Source organism: Schistocerca piceifrons, chromosome 9, assembly GCF_021461385.2.
Source record: "Schistocerca piceifrons isolate TAMUIC-IGC-003096 chromosome 9, iqSchPice1.1, whole genome shotgun sequence".
Taxonomy (NCBI): Eukaryota; Metazoa; Arthropoda; class Insecta; order Orthoptera; family Acrididae; genus Schistocerca; species Schistocerca piceifrons.
In genome coordinates, this window is record NC_060146.1 from 198,623,566 (window position 1) to 198,647,701 (window position 24,136).

General features: G+C 42.6%; 1 protein-coding gene across 1 annotated transcript in view; it reads left to right on the forward strand.

Moving 5' to 3' along the window:
* Window positions 1–24,136, forward strand: part of LOC124717352 (E3 ubiquitin-protein ligase UHRF1-like) — a 168,114-nt gene that overhangs the window by 48,310 nt on the left and 95,668 nt on the right. Inside the window, exon 4 of the mRNA XM_047244181.1 lies at window positions 432–1,384. Within this exon, the coding sequence (XP_047100137.1) occupies window positions 432–1,384 (953 nt within the window). The remainder of the gene's footprint in view (window positions 1–431; window positions 1,385–24,136) is intronic.

The window sequence follows — 24,136 nt, forward strand, 5'->3', positions numbered from 1 at the left end:
GCGCTGTAATTATTGAATTACCGGCTTACAGTGCGCTACTGCTGATTGATTAAGAGTATTATTGATCAAATTGTTGACAGTTCATTTTCTGGTGGGTTGGCTGGTTTTTGGGGAAGGAGACCAGACAGCATGGTCATGGGTCTCATCGGATTAGGGAAGGATGGGGAAGGAAGTCGGCCGTGCCCTTTCAGAGGAACCATCCCGGCATTTGCCTGGAGTGATTTAGGGAAATCACGGAAAACCTAAATCAGGATGGCCGGACGCGGGATTTAACCGTCGTCCTCCCGAATGCGAGTCCAGTGTCTAACCACTACGCCATCTCGCTCGGTTCATTTTCTGGGCTGTGGTTGTGTGATCACTGTAGTCTGGTCTCACCTAATATCACTTTGTAGTTCTGTATTCTGAACTTGTTTTCCTCTTTTTGTTTGCAGGTTGGCGAGTACGTTGACTTTCTGGACACACATTTTGGAGCGTGGTTTCAAGGCAAAGTTAAAGTTATTTATGTGGAGGACCAGGCACGTTTAGATGCTATTAGTGAGGAAACTATCCCACCGACCCAGAGGAATGGGGAACGGGAAGCTGACTACAGCAACAAAGGTGTTGGTGACAAAACCAAAGATGCACCAGCTCCAAGTACCTTACATAGAGACTCACCTGTGGAAATCTCTGATGATGAAGTAGTAGATGTCGTGACAGTTCGATCGAGTAGCCCCGAATCGGTAATTTACATCCCATCAGAAGAAGAACCGGTAATTTACCTTCCCCCAGAAGATCCAGATGTTCAGGTAATATATGAACCAGAAATTTACGTGCCTCCAGCAATCTATGTTGCTCCATACCCACGTGGTGTAGAAACAGTTGACTCGGTTGCAAATACACCAATGTCAAATGGAAATAAACAGGTAGAACTGCAAGAAATCACTTGTGACCAGTCTTCTCATAAAATATGTGCAGTGAGTGATACAGGTGGTAAAAGAACAGTTGACTCCATTGGTAATACACAGAGGACGAATGGAAGTAAAAAGGGTGTGCCGCAGAAAAAGACGTGTGGCCGACCTTCAAATAAAAAAAAATCAGTGAGTGATACAAATAGTAAGATAACAGGTGACACCATTGGAAATACTCCGAGGCCAAATGAGACTAGACAAGAAGCGCTGCAGAGAGCGCTGCATGAAGCACTGCAAGAAATGACTTATGACTTATCTTCTGATAGAATGAATGGAGTGAGTGATACAGATCATTCTGAAAGTGGTGACAGTGGACATTCTTCTCATATGTCACTCAAGAACACTTCACAAAGCAATGGATGGGCAGAATGTGAGGAAGCTTCCAATCAGCAAGCACTGCCAGATGATGGTTGTTTGTATGAGATAATTAATCTGAAGTTAGTATGAATTATTTTTATTATTATTATTGTTGTTATTATAATCTTTATTTTCATAATGATTAATTACTCACTACACTGTTTGAAATTCTGAAGTTGCAAGGGATGAAATACAGTGAGCAAAAGCTTGTATAGAAATCATACTGAAGTTGCAACAGTTGAAGTAAATGCAAAAGAAGCAGTAATTGAGAGACTAGTGGGTTAGAGTACCAGCCTATGCCCATGTTATTCAATAAGTACAGAGAGCAAGTAGTACTGGAAACCAAGGAGAAATTAGGAAGAGGAATTAAAGTTCACCGAGAAGAAATAGAAGCTTTGAGGTTTGGCAGTGACATTGTAGTTCTGTCAGAAACAGCAAAGGACATGGAAAAGCAGTTGGTCAGAACAGGTAGTATCTTGATAAAGAGGCTACAAGATGAAAATGAAATTTATGGCCTGTAGTCAAATTAAATGAAGTAATACTCTGGGGGGAGTAGCTGCTGGATTTTGCTATTTGGGTAGAAAAGGAAGTAATAATAGAAGAAATAAAGACCAATTTGCACTGGTCTTCACTTCATGTCACATCACCTCTAACCATTCCAGAATGCATTTCAAATGACAGTTTTCACACAATCAGTCAGCCAACATTCATTTCACATCAAGGTTCCTCCGGAAGAAAGTTTGAGCTTTTAGCCCAAAGGCCTTCTTGTAAAGTAGAAAGCGTACAAGCACACAGCCACACGACGGTTGTCTCTGGCTGCAGAGGCCGGGTTGCATACAGCAACTGCACTCGATGGAAGAAGCAATGAGTGGTGGGGATTAGTGGCTGTGGCGGCAGGGACGGGGGGGGGGGGGGGGGGTCGGTGTAGTTCTGACTGTGGGAGAATGCAGGGACATGGTGGCGATGGGGTAGCACTGCTAGGTGCAGTTGAGTGGCTTGGGAGGGAGGGGCAGAAAGGGAGGAAGAGGAAAAGGCTAGTAGGTGTGTTGGTGGAATAGAAGGCTGTGTAATTGAGTAGGGGCAGGGAAATGCAACACAGTGGTTGCAGCTTGGTTTATAGATCACATGATTGCTTTCACATGTAGCCTTTGATGGAATAGATGATGCCTGTGACTGGACTGGAGCAGGTGATGGGAGGATGCATGGGGCAGTCTTGCATGTAGGTCTGTTACAGGAATATGAACCATGAGAAAAGGGGTTGGGAGTGGGGGTGAAGTGGGGATGGACTAGGATATTGTGTAGATTCAGTGGACAGCAGAATACCACTACGGGAAGAGTGGGAAGGATAGTTTGTCGGATATATCTCATTTCAGGGCATGATGAGAGGTGTTTGAAATCCTAGCGAATAATGTGATTCCTTTGCTCCAGTCCTGGGTGGAACTTAGTCATGAGTAGAGTGCACCTTTGTGGGAAGACAGTGGGTGTGCGAGAGGTGGTAGGTGACTGGAGGGAAAGCCACAGGAGATCTGTTTTTGTATATGGTTGTGAGGTAATTTCAGTCAGTGAGAGGGGAACTACTCTTTACTACAATTGCTACAGTCACTAGTGGCTATGCTGTATGAAGGGATGGGTGGCAGCTGTTAAAGTGGAGGTATTGCTGGTGGTTGGTTGGTTTTATATGGATTGAGTTACTGATATAGCCTTCTTTGAGGTGGAGGTCAGCATCAAGGAAGGTGGCTTGTTGCAATATAGTGGGACCAGGGGACAAGCAATGATATTGGGGTTCCGGAGGAATGTCGAGAGGGTGTCAGCACCCCCAGCCCAATTCACGAAGGCGTCATCAATGAATCTGAAACTGTTGAGAGTTTTGGGATTCTGAGTGTTTACGAAGGATTCCTCTAGATGGCCCTCGAATAGGTTTGCGCAGGATGCTGCCATGCAGGCGGCCATTGCTGCACCGTGGAGTTGTTTGTAGGTAATGCCTCCAAATGTGAAGTACAAAAAAGTATGTGGAGATATAGTTGGTCACGGTGACCAGGAAAGAGGGTGTAAGTTTGAAATCAGTCAGGCGTTGGGAAAGGTAGTGTCTAATAAGGGCAAGGCTGTTGACATTAAGGATGTTAGTGTAGAGGAAGATGGCATCAGTAGTTGTGAACAAGGCACCGTATGGTAAAAGAACAGGAATTGTGGAGAGGCAGTGGAGAAAATGGTAGTTGTATTTTATGTAGGAGGGTAGGCTACAGGGAAATTAGCTGAAAGTGCTGCCCCCACAAGAGCAGAGATTCTCTTAGAGGGGGCACAATAGGTTACTCTGGGCAGTTGGGTTTATGAATTTCAGAAAGCATGTAGAAGTTAAGAGTGCTGGGAGTGGTATGGGTGAGGAGAGAGATACTTGGGAGAGGTTCTATGGTGGGACTAAAGATTTAAGGAGAAACTGGGAATGCTGTTGGATTTCGGAATGGGGTCACTATGACAAGGTTTGTAGGAATCCGATAGCTGACAGAGTCCCTCTGCCAGGTAATCCTTGTGGTTCAAAACCACAGTGGTGGAGTCTTTACTGGCAGGTGGGATTGCCATAAGCAATGTGGCCCCAGCAGCCAGAGACAGTGGTCATGTGTGTGTGAATTGTGCTTGTTTATTTTTATTTATTTATTTATTTATTTGTTGTTCCGTGGGACCACATTTAGGAGAAGTCTCCATGGTCATGGAACGAGTCAATGCATGAAATTATAACACGATTGTAGAAACAGATAAAATGAAATATAAGAAACATATTCAGGCGACAAATCATTAGTTTAAATAAAGAAAATCAAGAATGTAACACTGGAATTTGCTTAATTTTTTAGCTCTTCCAGGAGCTCCTCGACAGAATAGAAGGAGTGAGCCACGAGGAAACTCTTCAGTTTAGACTTAAAAGTGTTTGGGCTACTGCTAAGATTTTTGAGCTCTTGTGGTAGCTTATTGAAAATGGATGCAGCAGAATACTGCACTCCTTTCTGCACAAGAGTCAAGGAAGTGCATTCCACATGCAGATTTAATTTCTGCCTAGTATTAACTGAGTGAAAGCTGCTAACTCTTGGGAATAAGCTAATATTGCTAACAACAAACGACATTAAAGAAAATACATACTGTGAGGGCAATGTCAAAATTCCCAGACTATTGAATAGGGGTTGACAAGAGGTTTTCGAACTTACACCATACATAGCTCGAACAGCCCGTTTTTGAGCCAAAAATACCCTTTTTGAATCAGAAGAATTACCCCAAAAAATAATACCATATGACATAAGCGTATGAAAATATGCGAAGTATACTACTTTTCGTGTTGAAATGTCACTTATTTCAGATACTGTTCTAATGGTAAATAAAGCGGCATTTAGTTTCTGAACAAGATCCTGAACATGGGCTTTCCACAACAGCTTACTATCTATCCGTACGCCTAGGAACTTGAACTGTTCCGTCTCGCTTATAACATGCCCATTCTGTCTGATTAAAATGTCAGTTCTTGTTGAATTGTGAGTTAGAAACTGTAAAAACTGAGTCTTACTGTGATTTAGCATCAAATTATTTTCCACAAGCCACGAACTTATATCATGAACTACATTATTTGATAATGTTTCAATATTACACACAAGATCCTTCACTACCAAGGTGGTGTCATCAGCAAACAGAAATATTTTTGAATCACCTGTAATACTAGAAGGCATATCATTTATATAAATAAGAAACAGCAGTGGCCCCAGCACCGACCCTTGAGGAACGCCCCATTTAACAGTGCCCCATTGGGACTGAACATCATTACCACTCTCAATATTGCGGAGGATTACCTTCTGCTTTCTGTTCTTAAAGTAGGAGGCGAACCAATTGTAAGCTACTCCCCTTACTCCATAATGTTCCAACTTCTGCAGTAATATTTTGTGGTCAACACAGTCAAAAGCCTTCATTAAATCAAAGAAAACACCTAACGTTCGTAACCTTTTATTTAATCCGTCCAAAACCTCACAGAGAAAAGAGACTATAGCATTTTCAGTTGTTAAGCCATTTCTAAAACCAAACTGTACATTTGACAGCAAATTATGTGAATTTAAATGCTGCAGTAACCTTGTATATACAACCCTCTCGATAACTTTAGCAAACACCGATGGCATAGAAATAGGTCTATAATTGTCAACATTATCCCTGTCTCCCTTTTTATAAAGTGGCTTCACTACCGAGTACTTTAATCGGTCAGGAAACCGACCACTCCTAAAGGAAAAGTTACAGATATGGCTAAGTACTGAGCTAACATACGTGGAACAATACTTCAGTATTCTGCTAGATACCCCGTCATATCCGTGAGAGTTCTTGGTCTTTAGTGATTTAATTATTAACTCAATCTCCCTCTTGTCAGTATCATGGAGGAGCATTTCAGGTAACAGTCTCGGAACACTTTTTTCTAAGAGCGCTATATGATTCCCTGTTGGGACTAGGTTTCTATTTAGTTCACCTGCTATATTCAGAAAGTGATTATTAAGTACTGTACATATATGCGACTTATCAGTAACACGGACATCCCCACTACGCACTGATTCTATATTCTCGACCTGTCTCTGCAGACCAGCCACTTCCTTTACGACTGACAATATGGTTTTAATTTTATCCTGAGACTTAGCTATTCTATCTGCATACCACATACTTTTTGCCTTCCTAATAACTTTTTTAAGCACCTTACAATACTGTTTGTAATGGGCTGCTGCATTTAGATTTTGACTGTTTCTAACGTTTTGATATAATTGCCACTTTGTTCTACAAGATATTCTTATCCCTTCAGTCAGCCACCCAGGCTGCCTGTTTGTGCTAGTACCCTGTTTTGAACGTTCTAACGGAAAGCAACTTTCAAAGAGCACGAGAAAAGTCTTGAGGAAAGCATTATATTTATCGTCTACTGTATCAGCACTATAAACATCTTGCCACTCTTGTTCCTTGATAAGGTTTACAAAAGTTTGTACAGCAACTGGATCAGCTTTCCTAAAAAGTTGGTAACTATATTTAACATGTGTTGCAGCACAAAAATCTTTTAGACTTAAAATTTGTGCATCATGATCTGAAAGGCCATTCACCTTTTTGCTAACAGAATGCCCTTCTAATGATGACGAATGAACAAAAATATTGTCTATGGTTGTTCTACAGTTCCCTTGCACTCTTGTTGGAAAGAATACGGTTTGCATAAGATTATATGAATTAAGGAGGTCTACCAGCATCCTTTTCCTTGCACAATCACTTACACAATTAATATTGAAGTCACCACATATAACTAACTTTTTGTATTTCCTATAAAGTGAACCAAGAACCTCCTCTAGCTTTAGCAAAAATGTTGTGAAATTGAATTCTGTGGATCTATAAATAACAACAGTAAGAAGTTTAGCTCCACTAAATTTAACCACACCTGCACAACATTCAAACACCTTTTCGGTGCAGTACTTTGAAACATCAATTGACTCAAATGGGATACCGTTTTTCACATACATGGCTACTCCCCCACACCGCAAAGAGCTCCTAGAAAAGCTGCCAGCCAACCTGTATCCTGGTAAAGGAAGCCTCTGAATTATCTCCTTATTTAAGAAGTGTTCAGATATACCAATAATTTCAGAGTCAACATCTATAAGCAGTTCACTAACTTTATCTCTAATACCTTGTATATTTTGATGAAATATTCTAATTCCCTCATTAATCGGATACCCAAGCTTTGTAGAAAGTGGTTTCTTTGTTAGAGTGACTTCCCTTAAGCAGGAATACCTATCAGCTGACTTCAATCTAAAAAAGATACAGCTCTAACACCCACAACTACCGGAATTTTCCCACGAGTGATCCCACCACCCCCACCTATGCTGTCACCTGTAAGTTTTGCCAACCTCCCCTTCCCATACCTGTTGAGGTGCAGGCCATGTCTAGTGAAACCCATCCTGCTGATAGAAAGTGTGTGTTTTCTACTTTAGAAGAAGACCTTTTGGCGGGAAGCTGAAATGTATGACAAGTCTTTCTACTGTTTACAAAATGGTTGTAGGTTGCACAGTACTTTTATTAACTTAAGAACAATGCATTTTGCCTGGATAAGGCATCATCAGGTTGTGTTAAAAAAAAATCAGAAATTTTCTGCCAAAAAGCATCTGTCAAGGAGGCAAGATACTAGATAAAATGTATTGAAAGGCAACTTCATGGATACAATGACAGGCTTTTAGTATGTTTTATTTGGTGTCTTATCTTCTTGATGTATGCTTTTTGGCAGAGAATTTTCTGGTTTTATAACGACCTGATGATGCCCTATCTGGGTGAAATGCATTGTTCCTAACTTAATAAAGAATACTGTGCAACCTACAATTGTTTTTTTAAATAATAGCCATAGAAGGTTGCTGTACCACTACACAAGATGTAATGGATAATTTTTATAACAATCTTTTTGTTGTGCCTGTGTGTGAGTCAATGTCTCCTTCACACTGAGGTGACAAAAGTCATGGGATGGCAATATGCACGTATACAGATGGCAGTAGTATCGTGTGCACAAGGTATGAAAGAGCAGTGCATCAGCAGAGTTGTCATTTGTACTCGGGTGATTCATGTGGAGAGGTTTCTGATGTGATTATGGCCACACAACGGGAATTAACAGGCTTTGAATGCAGAATGGCTGTTGGATCCAGATGCGTGGGACGTTCCATTTCAGAAATTTTTAGGGAATTTAGTATTCCAAGATCTGCAGTGTCAAGAGTGTTTCGAGAATACGAAATTTCGGGCATTACCTCTCACCACAGACAACTCTGTGGCCGATGGTCTTCACTCGATGACAGAGCAGTGATGTTTGCATATAGTTGCCAGTGCTAACGGACAACCAGGACTGCAAGAAATAACCACAGAAATCAATGTAGGATGTACAACAAATGTATCCATTAGGATATTGCAACAAAATTTGATGTTAATGGGCTATGACAACAGATGACTGACGTGAGTGCCTGCAGTGGTTCTCCTTGGCTCTTGACCAATACAGTTGGCCTGGTCAGATGAGTCCCAATTTCAGTTGGCTAGAGCTGATGGTCGAGTTCAAGTGTGGCCAGACCTCATGAAGCTGTGGACCCAAGCTGTGAAAGAGGCACTGTGCAAGCTGGTGGTGGTTCCGTAATGGTGTGTGCTGTGCTTACATGGAGTGAACTGAGTCCTCTGGTCCAACTGAGCCAATATTTGACTGGAAATGTGTACGTTTGGCTACTTGGAGACCATTTCCAGCTGTTTGTGGACTTTATATCCCCAAACAATGATGGAATTTTTACGAATGCAGTTTGTCATTTCACTGAGCCACAATTGTTTATGGTTTGTTTCAAGAACATTCTGGATGGTTTGAGCAAATGATCTGGCCACCCAGATCTCCTTACATAAATCCCATCGAACATTCGTGGGACGTAATCGAGAGATCGGTTTGCGTGCAAAATCCTGCACTGACAACACTTCCACAATCATGGACGGCTGTAAAGGCAGCAGGGGATTTCCAACAACTTGTCAGAGTCCATCCCACGTCGAGTTGCTGCACTGTACTGGACTAAGGTCCAACACAATATTAGGAGATAACCCATGGCTTTTGTTTCCTCAACATGTATGATGAGTAGCAATCTGTCCTTTTTATAATATTATTGTTATTCTGTCCTGGATTTTACATTGTTTGAAAAATTATTTAGGTTTTCCAATAACAAACAGATCTGACATCCATACTGTATACAAATAAGAACACAAGTTAATGAAGCAATTGTCATTGAATAACATTATAAGTGAAAAAGTCAGCGCAAGTGAAGGAGAAAAATACAGTCGTTTGTGACATTATTAGTTATGTAAGGAAGAAAAAGATGTGGATGAGGTAAACAGGCTCTGTTTATTCCCTCATAAGTATTGTTTGTATAAGTTTTTGCCTGCAAATAAATGTTGATGTATTGAAAAGTTGTTTCAATTCTCAGCACTTCACTACGCAAAAAGTTATGGAGGACATATGTTATGAGATTTGCTTTGGTGATTAATAAACTTAATTGTTGTTAGTTCCTCAATTCCGAAACTATACTCTGACGTCGTGTGTCACAGATGATAACTCGTAACAACACTTTCACTGTTCAGTAATGGGTTAAGAGAATTAATGTGATTTGACATGATAGACAGTGTGAACACACCGCGATGTGACGGCCAGTGTGAATTGGCGTTAAGGAGTGGCAGGGGTGGAAGAGGGAATGGGGGGGGGGGGGGTTTGGGAGGAACACAGCCCGTAAAGGCCCAAGGGATATCTACCAGCTGCCGTGTCATCCTCTGCATTGTGGCGTCATGTGGATGAGGTATGGAGGGGTAGGTGCTCAGCACACCACTCTCTTGCTGTTTCTCAGATTGTGAGCAGCTGCTACTCAGTCAAGTAGCTCCAGAATTGGTATCACAAGGCCGAGACCAGCAAAATAAGCTCATCTGACAAAAAGAAATATGTTAACAGTAAATATAAATTTAAGTGTTAGGAAGTCTTTTCAGAAGCAGTTTGTCTGGAGTGTAACCTTATAAAGTGAAACATGGATTATAAGCACTACGTACGAAAGGAGAATAGAAGTTTTTGAAATGTGGTGGGACAAAGAATGATGGAGGTAGGTGGATAGGCTGGGTAACGAATGAAGAGGTATTGAAACAAATTGGGGAGGAAATAAATTTGTGGCATAGCTGAAATGAATGAAGGCGTAGGTGCAGAGAACACTTCCTGAGGCATCAAGGTATAGTTACGTTGGTGAGGGGAGACCAGGGCTCAAATACAATAAGCAGCTTGGAATAGTTATTTACAAATGAAAAGCGTAGGCTGGCAGGGTTAGCTGCATCAAACCAGTCTTCGCACTCATTTGGACTGGGGGGGGGGGGGGGGGGGGTTAGGTCCCAACACCTGGAAAGATTATTTGATCTGATGACAGCATATGCCACCTGGGGGATAGTAGATGTACCAATAATGGTTTCAGTGTCATCTGCAAGTGGGCGGCATTTAGCATAATTTTCAAAACATCACCTTTGTCTCTTCCTTGCAGATTAAAATTGTGCCACACGGAGACTCGAAGCTGGGACTTTTGCCTTTTGTGCGCAAGTGTTTTACCAATTGAGCTATGTGAGCATAATGCGTGACGTGCCCTTACAGCTTTACTTCCACCTATACCTTATTTCCTATCTCAAAAAACTTCACATAAGTTCTCCAGCATACCTTGTGGGACTAGCACTCCTCAAAGAAAGGGTATTGTGGGGACATGGCTTAGCCACAGCCTGAGGTATTGTTTCCAGAATGAGTTTTCACTCTGCAGTGGAGTGTGCAGTGATTTGAAACTTCCTGGCAGATTAAAACAATGCGGTGGAACTGGACTTGTACACGGCACATTTGCCTTTGCGGGCAGGTGCTTCCTTCCAGGAGTGCTAGTCCCGTGAGGCAGGCCAGAGAACTTCTGCGAAGTCTGGAAGGCTGGAGATGAGGTACTGGCAGAAGTAACGATGTGGGGGCGGGTAACGAGTAGTGCATATTTTGTTGTATAATGAAAATTCCTTTTGCTAGAGGTATAGTCCGAAAATGTTCTATGCACCCTCTGTTGCACACTTAAGGGTTAATTGTAAAGTGATTGTATAAATGTAGAAGTAAACAGAATGTTTCTCACAGAGTGGATACAAGCATTGTGGCCCAAGAAATGTCAACACAAACCATTGGAAACAGGTTACTAGTGGTGGGACTAAGGGCTTGTCCATCTGCAGCATGTTTTCTGCTCATGCATGCACGGTTCTACTGGTGCATCAGAGGATCACTCACACAGTCAGGGTGGCTGATGTCTCACAGTGCTCTCATCTGAGGCACGGTGGTCCCACCCCAAACCTTCAGTGTAACCAGCCCTCAGTATGTGCATTGTTGTTAGACTAGCTCTTCTGCTGTTTTTACAAGGCAATGTGCAGTTCCAGTAGTATGATACCTACCCACTGCCTGTGAAACTCTGCAAGAAGTGCAACAGTCTCCATGTCCAGTATGATTTTCAGACATGTTTCCAATGTAGAGAGAGAGGTCTGCATCTTGCCTTTATGTGTGCTCAAGTTGCTTGACCCATGGAATTCTGCAAACATCCACCAGATATGTAGCCACTTTCGGTGCTGGCAGCAGCTGCATTTGCCTTTGTTTCCAGTCATTTGGACGTCTTGTGCTCAAATGGTCCAGCTGTCTAATCACCTGATAACCATTCAGTTGCGCTGTGCAGGATTGTGGCACGACACTGTGCGACTAAAGTATGAAAGCTAAGCCTGTCTCCAAAGAGAGTATCCTGAATACGAAATATAGCACTCGTAGCAATATTAGGGAAAGATTTACGCTAGTGACTAATCTGGATGGAAGTGAGGTTTTTTGCATGTTCTGTGCAGGTGCTCCGCTCTCCCCCCATTCAATTTCATTACACCACAGCTGAAGTAAAATGTCTGCAGAACAAGCTAAAGTATGAGCTCTGCAGTATTGCCAGCTTCAGTGGAAGGTATTATAACTACGTGGCCCAGCCACATTAATGTGACCACCACTGTATGTAAAGTGCTTCAAAGGGGACTCTGAAACATTAGTTGTCATAATGCAAAAGGGCATAACCATTGGCCTTCAGGTCAAAGGTGAAAGCATTTCCAAAATGGCTAATTTTTTTAAACTGTTCGTGTGCTGCTGTGGTTAAAGTATATCGTGCATAGCAAAGTGGCGCTGTCCAAAACCGGCACCGAGACAACTGTAAAGCAACGTGGGCCATAGATGACAGTTATGAAAAATGGCTGCATGTACAGGTATTTGTGGAACTGTTGAGCAACTGACCACCCAGATGAACCAAGGAGCTACAAAGTGTCTCTTTGACAACCATTCAGGCATTGTTGCGTATGGGCCTCAGCAGCAGGCACCCGAGTCGTGCACTTATGCTGACTGCTGTTCGTTTGCGAGGAAGGCTGGAACTTGCGTGTCAATACCACAACCAGAAGTCCAGTGAGAGGCAACAGGTGGCCTTTTCATATGAATCATGTTTTGTGCCCATCAGACATAAGGTTGTGTACAGCGCTTCAACAATCATTGGAAGGGTCCAGGTCAGAGGAGGGAGGATTATGATCGGAGAATCGTTTTTGTGGCATTCCCTGAGTGATCTCGTCATTCTGGAAGGCACAATAGAGCAATGCAAGTATGCATGTGTCCTTGAGGACCGTGTCCACCCCTACACACAGTTTGTTTTTCCTCGGTACAAAGGTGTTTACCAATAGGATAATGCAATGTGTCACACAGCTCACAGTGTATGTGCGTGGTGTGAAGCCCACTGTAATGAACTTACACTACTCCCCTGGCCGTCAAATACCATCATTTAAATTCATTCGAGAATCAATGGGACCACCACATTCAGGCTATTTGGGCCATGGATCCTCAGTCGAAAACCTAGCTCAGCTGACCATGGCACTGAAGTTAGAATGGCTCCACATCCACTTCAGTACCTTCCAAAACCTCGTTAACACTCTTTCTTCGTAACCAGCTGCAAAACGTGGTTATCGAGGCTTTTAAGAGGTGGTCTCATTAATGTGACTGGACTAAATAAAAAGTACATAAAAAAGTGCGTCATAAATCTACGTCCATTTGCATAGATAGCAGATTGAGGGTTTCACACTTGATTTCAGGACCTTGTAGACATCAGTTCATGATTTGGACGAAAGGATATCTGTAGCAATCTGCCTCATATTACAGCAGTGTCACCCAACATAGGAAGCCAGACCAATAAAGTACGAGTGAAAATGAAACCCAGCATTTTAGGCTAATGGCGAGAATACCAGTTCAAGTATTGCAGATTTGTGAGCCTGTCCATATCAGAAATATGTTTCCCGTCTGTAATGGCACATTTTTTTCACAAAAATTTGAAGTTGTTGGTGACAACACTCTTTGTGGAGATGTAAAAGTGGTGGGGGGGAATAATTAAGAATCATATTGTGGAAATGTTTTTTTGTAAATCCACGTAAATCATAGAATTCAAAGTCTCTGTTACATTTTATTCTGGTCTAACACACACCTGATTTTGACGTTACAACCATTCTCAAATCTATAAGAAAAAATAAAAAAATAACATTATTTCTCTGTTTAGGAAAGATGAATGTGCAAATAGCTTTTTAACTTGTAAAGCAGTAACAAAGGGAACACAGTAACGTGACTGAATTGACAATAATGTACACGATACTTCAGTAATGGGTAACAGTTCCAAACCTTGGCACTGGCAGTACCAGCTGTGACAGATCTTTAATACATTGTCTGATCAAAAGCTTTTGAACACCCCTATGTATCGTGGAATTGAGCACTAGATGTCACGAGAAGCGGACCTGCCAGTATAAAACTAGGCAGGGAGTGTTGTGTTGTCAGCAGAGTAGCAGTAACAACAGAATAGGTCAGCCAGGAGAGCTTCAAGAGTTCAATTTGGGCTAGTCGCTGGATGTCACCTGAGTAATAAATCCATCAGGAGCATTATAACACTTCTAAAGCTGTGCAGGTTGACTGTTGGTAATGTGATTGTGAAGTGGATAGATGAAGAAACAACACAGCCAAAACAAAAGTCAGGCAGACATTCCAAAGAGTGGGTGTGTAAAGTCAGATGAAACCAGCCACCAGCAGTCCAGTTAGCATAATGACTGTCTACAGGGAGTTAAAAAGAATGGGATACAGTGGACGAACAACTTCTTGTAAGCCACACATTTCTGAAGTTAGTGCTAAGCAGTGCTGGAGGTGGTGTGAAGAGGGATGTCTCGGGAAAGTGAATGAATCGCGGTATAACTTGTGGCAATCTGATGGAAGGGTTTGGGTTTGGCAAATTTGTAGTGCCAACAGTGAAGTGCAGAGGAGGTGGTGTTAGGCTATTGAGGTGTTTTTTTGTGGTTAGGGTGTTGTCCCCTGTTTGCGCTTGAAAAACCACTAAATGGGAAAGGATACGAGCACATTTGACAGCATCATGTACTGCATACAGTACGGGAACGACTTGGGGACTAAGATTGAATTCGCTTGACAATGCACCCTGTTATAATGCAGCATATGTGAGGCAATGGTTTGTGGACAATAACATTTCTGAAACAGACTGGCCTGTCCAGTGTCCCAATCTGGAACCCAATGGAACACCTTTGGGATAATGGGATGAGTTACAAAGTCAGCCTGGCTTCAGAACCTAGTGGCCAGGCCAACCAACATCCCTAGCTTCTTTGGTTTCAGCTGTTGAGAGAGGATGTGCTGCTGTTCATGTACAGACATTGGAAATCTATCAAAAGTGTCGTCAACAGAGTTTAGGCAGTCATAAAAGTGAAGGGTGGACATACTCCTCATTAATGGCCACTAATGGGTGTCCGGATACTTTTGATCAGATAGCATAGAGTCCAAATGAGTTAATTTGGCTTGCCCTATGAGAGTGTGGAGTACCTGAAGAGCTCGTTCGGTGAGTCAGACTGCTCTGCCAGAACCCAAAGAGCCAGATACAGTCAGCTGCTGGACCATCTTACGGGAAGTATTTCCATGGGAGTTCATCGAGGATCTGCTCTCCGCTCCTATTCATCACTGTCATGGATACCGTCACTAGAAACCTGCAGGACACCTCACCCTGGACATTACTGTATCCTGATGATGTGCTACTGGCCAGTGAAGATAAGAATGATCTACAACTTTAAATCCAAGCCAGGGATGACCGCTTTGTAGATGCAGGGCTGCGGCTCAATGTGTTCAAAACATATTACCTTTCCACAGATTTGAATGACTCTGTAACCATCAGAAACAATGATGTTGACTTCCCAACAGCAAGGACTTTTAAGTACCTGGGCTTGACAATTGCTGCCAATGGAAATCTCCAGCCGCCTTAGCAGCGTGTGGTTCAAATGGTGTTCTTTTACTGGAGTAGTATGCAACAAGAAAATTCCAAACAGGCTCAAATCAAAAGTAAACTGATCGGTAATCCATCCAGTTGCACTGTATGGTGCTTCAACAAAGGAAGCAGAGCAAAGACTTGCTGTTACAGAGACGAAAATGCTTAGGTGGACGTCAGGATTAACATTGCGCAACCATGTCACAAATAATGTTGACAGGCTGTACGGTATTGCACCAATAGTAGACAAAATGAGAGAAAGCAGCCTATGTTGATACGGGTATGTCCTCAGAACAGACGAGACAACAGTGGCAAAGACTAGTTTCAATCTAAATGTAAATGAGAAACAGCCAGCAGGGTGGCCAAGGCAGTGATGGCTTGACACCCTGCTTGAAGACCTCACAGTCTTAAGGCCTTCGCCCTGATCAGGCACAAGATTGCAAGAAGTGGTGACAACGAGTGAAAACAGCGGACCCAGCCAGCACGTGGGACAAACGCTGAGGAGGAGGAGGAGGAAGAGGAAGGAGAAGAAGAAGAAGAAGAAGTATGGTAAATACACAGTTGGAAAAAGATCACAACATCAAAATATAATTAATGGAAAGTAATGAAGTTTCAGGAATACATTTGTCTAGGTACCATAGTGATTGACATTGCAAGGTCACAGGCTAGTGCAGGCGTGAGATAGGCCATTGCAAATGTGAGATGCTTGTACATTAATAATCAGTGTAACTGCCAGAATATTAAGTGTAAGCATGCCAACTTATATGCATTGTGTTGTACATCTGCCAGATATCAGTTTGTGGGATGGAATTCCACGCCTGTTGCATTTGGTCAGTTCAGTCTGTGGATGATGCTGGAGACATCATCTGATGATGTCCCATACGTGCTCAATTAAGACAGATGTGGTGTTCCAGCAGGCCAAGGCAACCTGCAGACACCCTGTAGAGCACATTGTGTTACAACAGCAGTCTTTGAGCAAGTGTTATCCTGTTGGAAAACAACTGATTGTGTGCTATTCACGAATGGCAGCAAAACAGGTCAAGTCACCAGATTCATGTACAGTTTCATAGTCAGGGTGCACGGGATGATAACCACGAGGGTGCACCCCGGACCATCGGACCATAACTCCAGGTGTAGGTCCTGTGTGTCTAGCACACCGACAGTTGGGTTGCAGGCCCTCAACTGGCCCCCTAACCGACACGCGGCCATCACTGGCATCAACTTTCGTCAGAATTCCACCCTGCCCTCCATTGATCTCTTGCTTGACACCTCTGAAGTTGCAAATGGTGGTGGTTTGGGGTCAGTGGAATGCACGCTGCAGGGCATCTGACTCGGAGCTGTCCTTGAAATTAACAGTTTGTCTTCTCTCTCAGTAGTACCACACGGCCATCCAGAACCCGGTCTTCTTGCGACTGTACATTCGTGTGACCACTGCAGCCAGCGGTTGTGTACAGTGGCTACATCCCTGCCAAGTCTTTCTCCAGTATCACAGGACGATCATTCAGCTTCTTGTAGCCCAATTACACGACCTTGTTCAATCCCAACAAAGTGTTGATAATGGTGTTTTTCTCACTGAAAGGCTTTCATGACGAACATCATCTCACCACATCCGGTCGTAAAGGTAACTAACGCTCAAGACCTTTACAGCATGTCTTAAAAGCAAACCTGATTTGCATCCTCATAGTGGCACTACTAGAGGCACTCTCGTGTGACTGCTGTGAAATTTGAATAGACATCATCTTTCAGATGTTAGAAACACGCAGTCGTGTCACACAGCTCCTTCGTGGTGTTGCGAATTTTTTTTCTGTCAGTGTATTTATTGATAGTAATTAAAGTCAGAAAAAGTAGTCAAAAGAGAGTTTCTTAACATTTATGGATCATTTTAGTAAAATTAAATAAGGAAGTGTGGTCCAATGGTCAACATCTGGATGTAATAGAGTCTGAATTAATAACACTTAAAACAAACTGATATGCAATAGCGGTAGCAGTACTGTAAAATTAACCTGAAAGTGCAAAGGATATGAACTAAAACATGTACAAAAGAAAACGCAGTTTTGAGGATTTGGCCATCTATGTAAGTATCGTGTACATTATTAATCCATCCAGTTACTGACTACCCGTCCTCTGTGTTGCTGCCTTTATAAGGTAACAAGCTTAAGAAATTTTTCTGTTTGTGTATAACAGAACTACCTTCATGTTTCAAAAATCCTGAAACACGTTAATCTTTCATTTTACTCTAATAGATCTGATGGCGTCTGTACAGCCAAAACTGGTTAATCCTAGAAATAATAAAATGTGACCCAGATTATGAGTTCTATGATTTATTAAATTTTCATTTGTTATTGACTGAGGAGCTAATATATAAAACATTGACAGTCATTTTAGCATTATGGATTACACATTTAAATGCAATCTTCATGCATGTTTCAGATGATAATTATCTGAAAAATGAACCTGCAATGGTTTTTTCTATGATTCATGTTGCTTAAAATGCTGGTTTTATTGCAAAGAAAACTGGTGACTTGCAATCATTAGGGACAAACATGAAACAAGAAACTGAGATTCCATGAGAGTGCCTTTTTACAATTCAAGAGCATGTGTTTAGATAGTACATTTGAGTGTTGAAAATACTTGAAGAGAAGATGCTCACTGAAAACTTCATTGTTGCAACAGCACTGCAAGACGCACAGTAATATTTTTGATGGCATTCAGAGATACAGTAGAAAACCTCAAAAGGGAGAAATATTCAACTGTAAACTGAAAGGTCATTATATCACAGGTCTCACCTACATAGACGATCATTTGTTTGAATTAGTCTTTTATATAGGCTACATGCCTATCATGTGAAACATGTTAAACTTAATAGTTTTTTGCCTTGCAAAAAAGGTAGTGTCCATTCCTATAGGATGATGATGTCCCACTCAATGCCTGTGAAATTCGACAGTAATGTGCAAAATTCATATTGCTGACTGTGTATTTTTAAGGCAATGAGAGTGCTGAAAGAGTTTTGTTCATCTGGTGGAGGAGAAAGGTGAAATTCAGGTGCCTCACTAAACCACATATGCTCATTCAAGTACTCGCATTTGGACATGTGGTGTGTCAGAGTGGATGCAATCGAGTGAGTATGAGGAGGAAAATCTCATGTTGGTAGACTTCTACTTCAACAAGAAGCGTGTGGGCACTGTGGGATGACAAGTAGCTTGTGTGTCTTGTCCACCCACAACTCTTAACAGAGCTACACAAACACATCTACATCTACATCATTACTCTGCAAACCACTGCAAAGTGCATAGCAGAGGGTATGTTCCATTGTACCACTTATTAGGGTTTCTTCCGATTCCATTCATGTAAGGAGCACATGAAGAAAGAATGACTGAATGCCTCTGTGTATGCTGCAATTATTCTGACCTTATCCTCTTAATCTCTTTGTGAGTGATACATAGGGGGTTGTAGTGTATTCCTAGAATCATCATTTAAAGCCAGTTCTTGAAACTTCGTTAGTAGGCTTTCTCAGGATAGTTTAAATGTATCTTCAAGAGACTGCCAGCTCAGTTCCTTCAGCATCACTGTAACACACTCCCATGGTCAAACAAACCAGTGACCATTCGTGGTACGCTTACCTGTATAGACTGAACATCCCCTGTTAATCCTGTTTGGTACAAGTCCAGAACACTTGAGCAGTATTCTAGGATGACTCTTAAGAGTGATTTATTAGCAGTCTCCTAAGACTGAATGCAGTTCCCTAAAATTTTAGCAATGAACTGGAGTTTACCACCTGCTTTACCCACAACTGTGCCTATATGATCATTTTATTTAATATCCGTACAAAGTGTTACACCCAGGTATTCACATGTGTTGGCCAATTCCAGCTGTGACTCATTGATATTAGATTTATAGGATACTATATTTTTTTTCATTTTGCGATGTGTGCAATTTTAAATTTGTGAACACTTAAAACAAGTTGCCAATCTTTGCACCAATTTGAAAGCTTACCAAGATGTGACTGAATATTTACACAGCTTCTTTCAGACACTAGTTCATTATAGATAACTGCATCATCTGCAAAAGTCTGAGTTTACTAATATTGTCTGCAAGCTCATTAATATACACATGAACAGCAAGGGTTCCAACATACTTACCTGGGGCTCACCTGAAGTTACTTCTACATCAGATGATGACTCTCCATCTGTGATAACATGCTGTGTCCTTCCTATCAAAAAGTCCTCAATCCAGTCACAAATTTTGCATGATACCCCTTATGGTTGAACTTTTGACAATAAGCATAGATGTGAGATACTTTTCCGAAATCCAGAAATACTGCATTTACCTGACTGCCTTGAGCCAAAGGTATCAGTATGTTATGCGAGAAAAGTGCGAGTTGCGTTTCACGTGATCCAAGTTTTTGGAATTCATGTTAGTTGACATTGAGTGATCATTCTGTTCAAGAAATCTCATTGTGTGTGAACTCAGAATATTCTGTAGCAAATCAGTGTCAAAGATAGTGGACAGTAGTTTGGTGGATCACTTCTACTACCCTTCTTGTAGACAGATGTTACTTGCACTTTCATCCAACTACTGGTCACAGTTTTTGCTCTATGAACCTACAATTGATTATAGTTAGAAGAGGAGCTAACTTAACTGCAAATTCAATATATAATCTGATAGGCGTTCCATCAGGCCCTGGAGCTTTGTTCAGTTGTAACAATTTCAGCTATTGCTCAATGCCATTGGTACTAATCCTGATTTCACTCTTCTTTTCAGTGGTACGACTATTAAATTGTGGCAATTCTTGTGGGTTTTCCTTTTTAAAGGAACATTTGAAAACACATTTAAGCATTTCATCTTTTGCTTTGCTACCCTCAATTTCAGTTCCTGTCTCATTCGTTAGTGACTGGAAACTAATGTTGGTAGCACTAACAGCCTTTACATATGACCAGAATTTATGTGGGTTTTGTGAGAGATCATTTGATAGTATTCTGCTGCAATAATCACTGAAGTCTGCTACAATAATCACTGAAGACTTCACACATTGCCCTCATGACAGTCAAATGTGTTTCATTCAGCACCTCTCTATCTATGGTTTAAGCTCTGTTTTACACCTATTATGCAGTACTCTCTGTTTCCTTAGAAATTTCTGTACAGTGATTGTATACCACGGCCAGTGATTGTATACCATGGAGGGTCCGTACCATTACTGTTCTACTTGGTACGTATTTATCCAGTGCATGGTCAACTATTCTTTTAAACTTGAGTAATAGTTCTTCTACATGCTCCTGTCCTGTGCTGAAAGTTTCCTCATTGAGATACGATACTACTGATTTTCTACCCAGTTTACTGAACATGTATAACTTTCTGCTTGTTTTAGTTGCTATTTTGTTCTTTGGTGATCATCGTTGCCACAACTGCGTCATGAACACTGATACTAATTTCCGTGTGGACGTCCTCAAAGAGATCAGGTCTGTTTTTTGCCATTGGATAGATTCCCCTGCAAGTCAGAGATTTTTTCCACTCGGAGAGTGAGTTTCATGTCGCCGCCGTCATTTCGTCACAGCCGATACACAAGTCTCCGAATTAGTGTAATATAAAAAGACTTGCACAAGGCAGCCAAACTCCCTGAAAGTGGACTCCCTGCCAAATATGCCATAATACACACATTTCAGTCATTCTCTTCTTATCAGTACTGTTTATTGTCCATGCGTCACTTCCATAAAATGGTACACTGCAGACAGACATCTACAGGAAACACTTCCTAACACTTAAACTTGTATTCAGTGTTAACAGATTCTTGTTTTTTTTTATATTATTTTATTGTTAATCTCAGCCTGCTGTGCTGGTACTGTGAACGGCTGAAAGCAAGGGGAAACCACAGCCGTAATTTTTCCCGAGGACATGCAGCTTTACTGTATGATTAAATGATGGTGGCGTCCTCTTGGGTAAAATATTCCGGAGGTAAAATAGTCCCCCATTCGGATCTCCGGGCGGGGACTACTCAAGAGGACGTCGTTATCAGGAGAAAGAAAACTGGCATTCTACGGATCGGAGCGTGGAATGTCAGATCCCTTAATCGGGCAGGTAGGTTAGAAAATTTAAAAAGGGAAATGGATAGGTTAAAGTTAGATATAGTAGGAATTAGTGAAGTTCGGTGGCAGGAGGAACAAGACTTTTGGTCAGGTGGTTACAGGGCTATAAATACACTCCTGGAAATGGAAAAAAGAACACATTGACACCGGTGTGTCAGACCCACCATACTTGCTCCGGACACTGCGAGAGGGCTGTACAAGCAATGATCACACGCACGGCACAGCGGACACACCAGGAACCGCGGTGTTGGCCGTCGAATGGCGCTAGCTGCGCAGCATTTGTGCACCGCCGCCGTCAGTGTCAGCCAGTTTGCCGTGGCATACGGAGCTCCATCGCAGTCTTTAACACTGGTAGCATGCCGCGACAGCGCGGACGTGAACCGTATGTGCAGTTGACGGACTTTGAGCGAGGGCGTATAGTGGGCATGCGGGAGGCCGGGCGGACGTACCATCGAATTGCTCAACATGTGGGGCGTGAGGTCTCCACAGTACATCGATGTTGTCGCCAGTGGTCGGCGGAAGGTGCACGTGCCCATCGACCTGGGACCGGACCGCAGCGATGCACGGATGCACGCCAACACCGTAGGATCCTACGCAGTGCCGTAGGGGACCGCACCGCCACTTCCCAGCAAATTAGGGACACTGTTGCTCCTGGGGTATCGGCGAGGACCATTCGCAACCGTCTCCATGAAGCTGGGCTACGGTCCCGCACACCGTTAGGCCGTCTTCCGCTCACGCCCCAACATTGTGCAGCCCGCCTCCATTGGTGTCGCGACAGGCGTGAATGGAGGGATGAATGGAGACGTGTCGTCTTCAGCGATGAGAGTCGCTTCTGCCTTGGTGCCAATGATGGTCGTATGCGTGTTTGGCGCCGTGCAGGTGAGCGCCACAATCAGGACTGCATACGACCGAGGCACACAGGGCCAACACCCGGCATCATGGTGTGGGGAGCGATCTCCTACACTGGCCGTACACCACTGGTGATCGTCGAGGGGACACCGAATAGTGCACGGTACATCCAAACCGTCATCGAACCCATCATTCTACCATTCCTAGACCGGCAAGGGAACTTGCTGTTCCAACAGGACAATGCACGTCCGCATGTATCCCGTGCCACCCAACGTGCTCTAGAAGGTGTAAGTCAACTACCCTGGCCAGCAAGATCTCCGGATCTGTCCCCCATTGAGCATGTTTGGGACTGGATGAAGCGTCGTCTCACGCGGTCTGCACGTCCAGCACGAACGCTGGTCCAACTGAGGCGCCAGGTGGAAATGGCATGGCAAGCCGTTCCACAGGACTACATCCAGCATCTCTACGATCGTCTCCATGGGAGAATAGCAGCCTGCATTGCTGCGAAAGGTGGATATACACTGTACTAGTGCCGACATTGTGCATGCTCTGTTGCCTGTGTCTATGTGCCTGTGGTTCTGTCAGTGTGATCATGTGATGTATCTGACCCCAGGAATGTGTCAATAAAGTTTCCCCTTCCTGGGACAATGAATTCACGGTGTTCTTATTTCAATTTCCAGGAGTGTACAAAATCAAATAGGGGTAATGCAGGAGTAGGTTTAATAATGAATAAAAAAATAGGCGTGCGGGTTAGCTACTACAAACAGCATAGTGAACGCATTATTGTGGCCAAGATAGACACAAAGCCCATGCCTACTACAGTAGTACAAGTTTATATGCCAACTAGCTCTGCAGATGACGAAGAAATTGAAGAAATGTATGATGAAATAAAAGAAATTATTCAGATTGTGAAGGGAGACGAAAATTTAATAGTCATGGGTGACTGGAATTCGTCAGTAGGAAAAGGGAGAGAAGGAAACACATTAGGTGAATATGGATTGGGGGGAAGAAATGAAAGAGGAAGCCGCCTTGTAGAATTTTGCACAGAGCATAACTTAATCATAGCTAACACTTGGTTCAAGAATCATGAAAGAAGGTTGTATACCTGGAAGAATCCTGGAGATACTAAAACATATCAGATAGATTACATAATGGTAAGACAGAGATTTAGGAACCAGGTTTTAAATTGTAAGACATTTCCAGGGGCAGATGTGGATTCTGACCACAATCTATTGGTTATGAACTGCAGATTGAAACTGAAGAAACTGCAAAAAGGCGGGAATTTAAGGAGATGGGACCTGGATGAACTGAAAGAACCAGAGGTTGTAGAGAGCTTCAGGGAGAGCACAAGGGAACAATTGACAGGAATGGGGGAAAGAAATACAGTAGAAGAAGAATGGGTAGCTCTGAGGGATGAAGTAGTGAAGGCAGCAGAGGATCAAGTAGGTAAAAAGACGAGGGCTAATAGAAATCCTTGGGTAACAGAACAAATATTGAATTTAATTGATGAAAGGAGAAAATATAAAAATGCAGTAACTGAAGCAGGCAAAAAGGAATACAAACGTCTCAAAAATGAGATCGACAGGAAGTGCAAAATGGCTAAGCAGGGATGGCTAGAGGACAAATGTAAGGATGTAGAGGCTTGTCTCACTAGGGGTAAGATAGATACTGCCTACAGGAAAATTAAAGAGACCTTTGGAGAGAAGAGAACCACTTGCACGAATATCAAGAGCTCAGATGGGAACCCAGTTCTAAGCAAAGAAGGGAAGGCAGAAAGGTGGAAGGAGTATATAGAGGGTTTATACAAGGGCGATGTACTTGAGGACAATATTATGGAAATGGAAGATGATGTAGATGAAGATGAAATGGGAGATAAGATACTGTGTGAAGAGTTTGACAAAGCACTGAAAGACCTGAGTCGAAACAAGGCCCTGGGAGTAGACAAGATTCCTTTAGAACTACTGATGGCCTTGGGAGAGCCAGTCATGACAAAACTCTACCATCTGGTGAGCAAGAT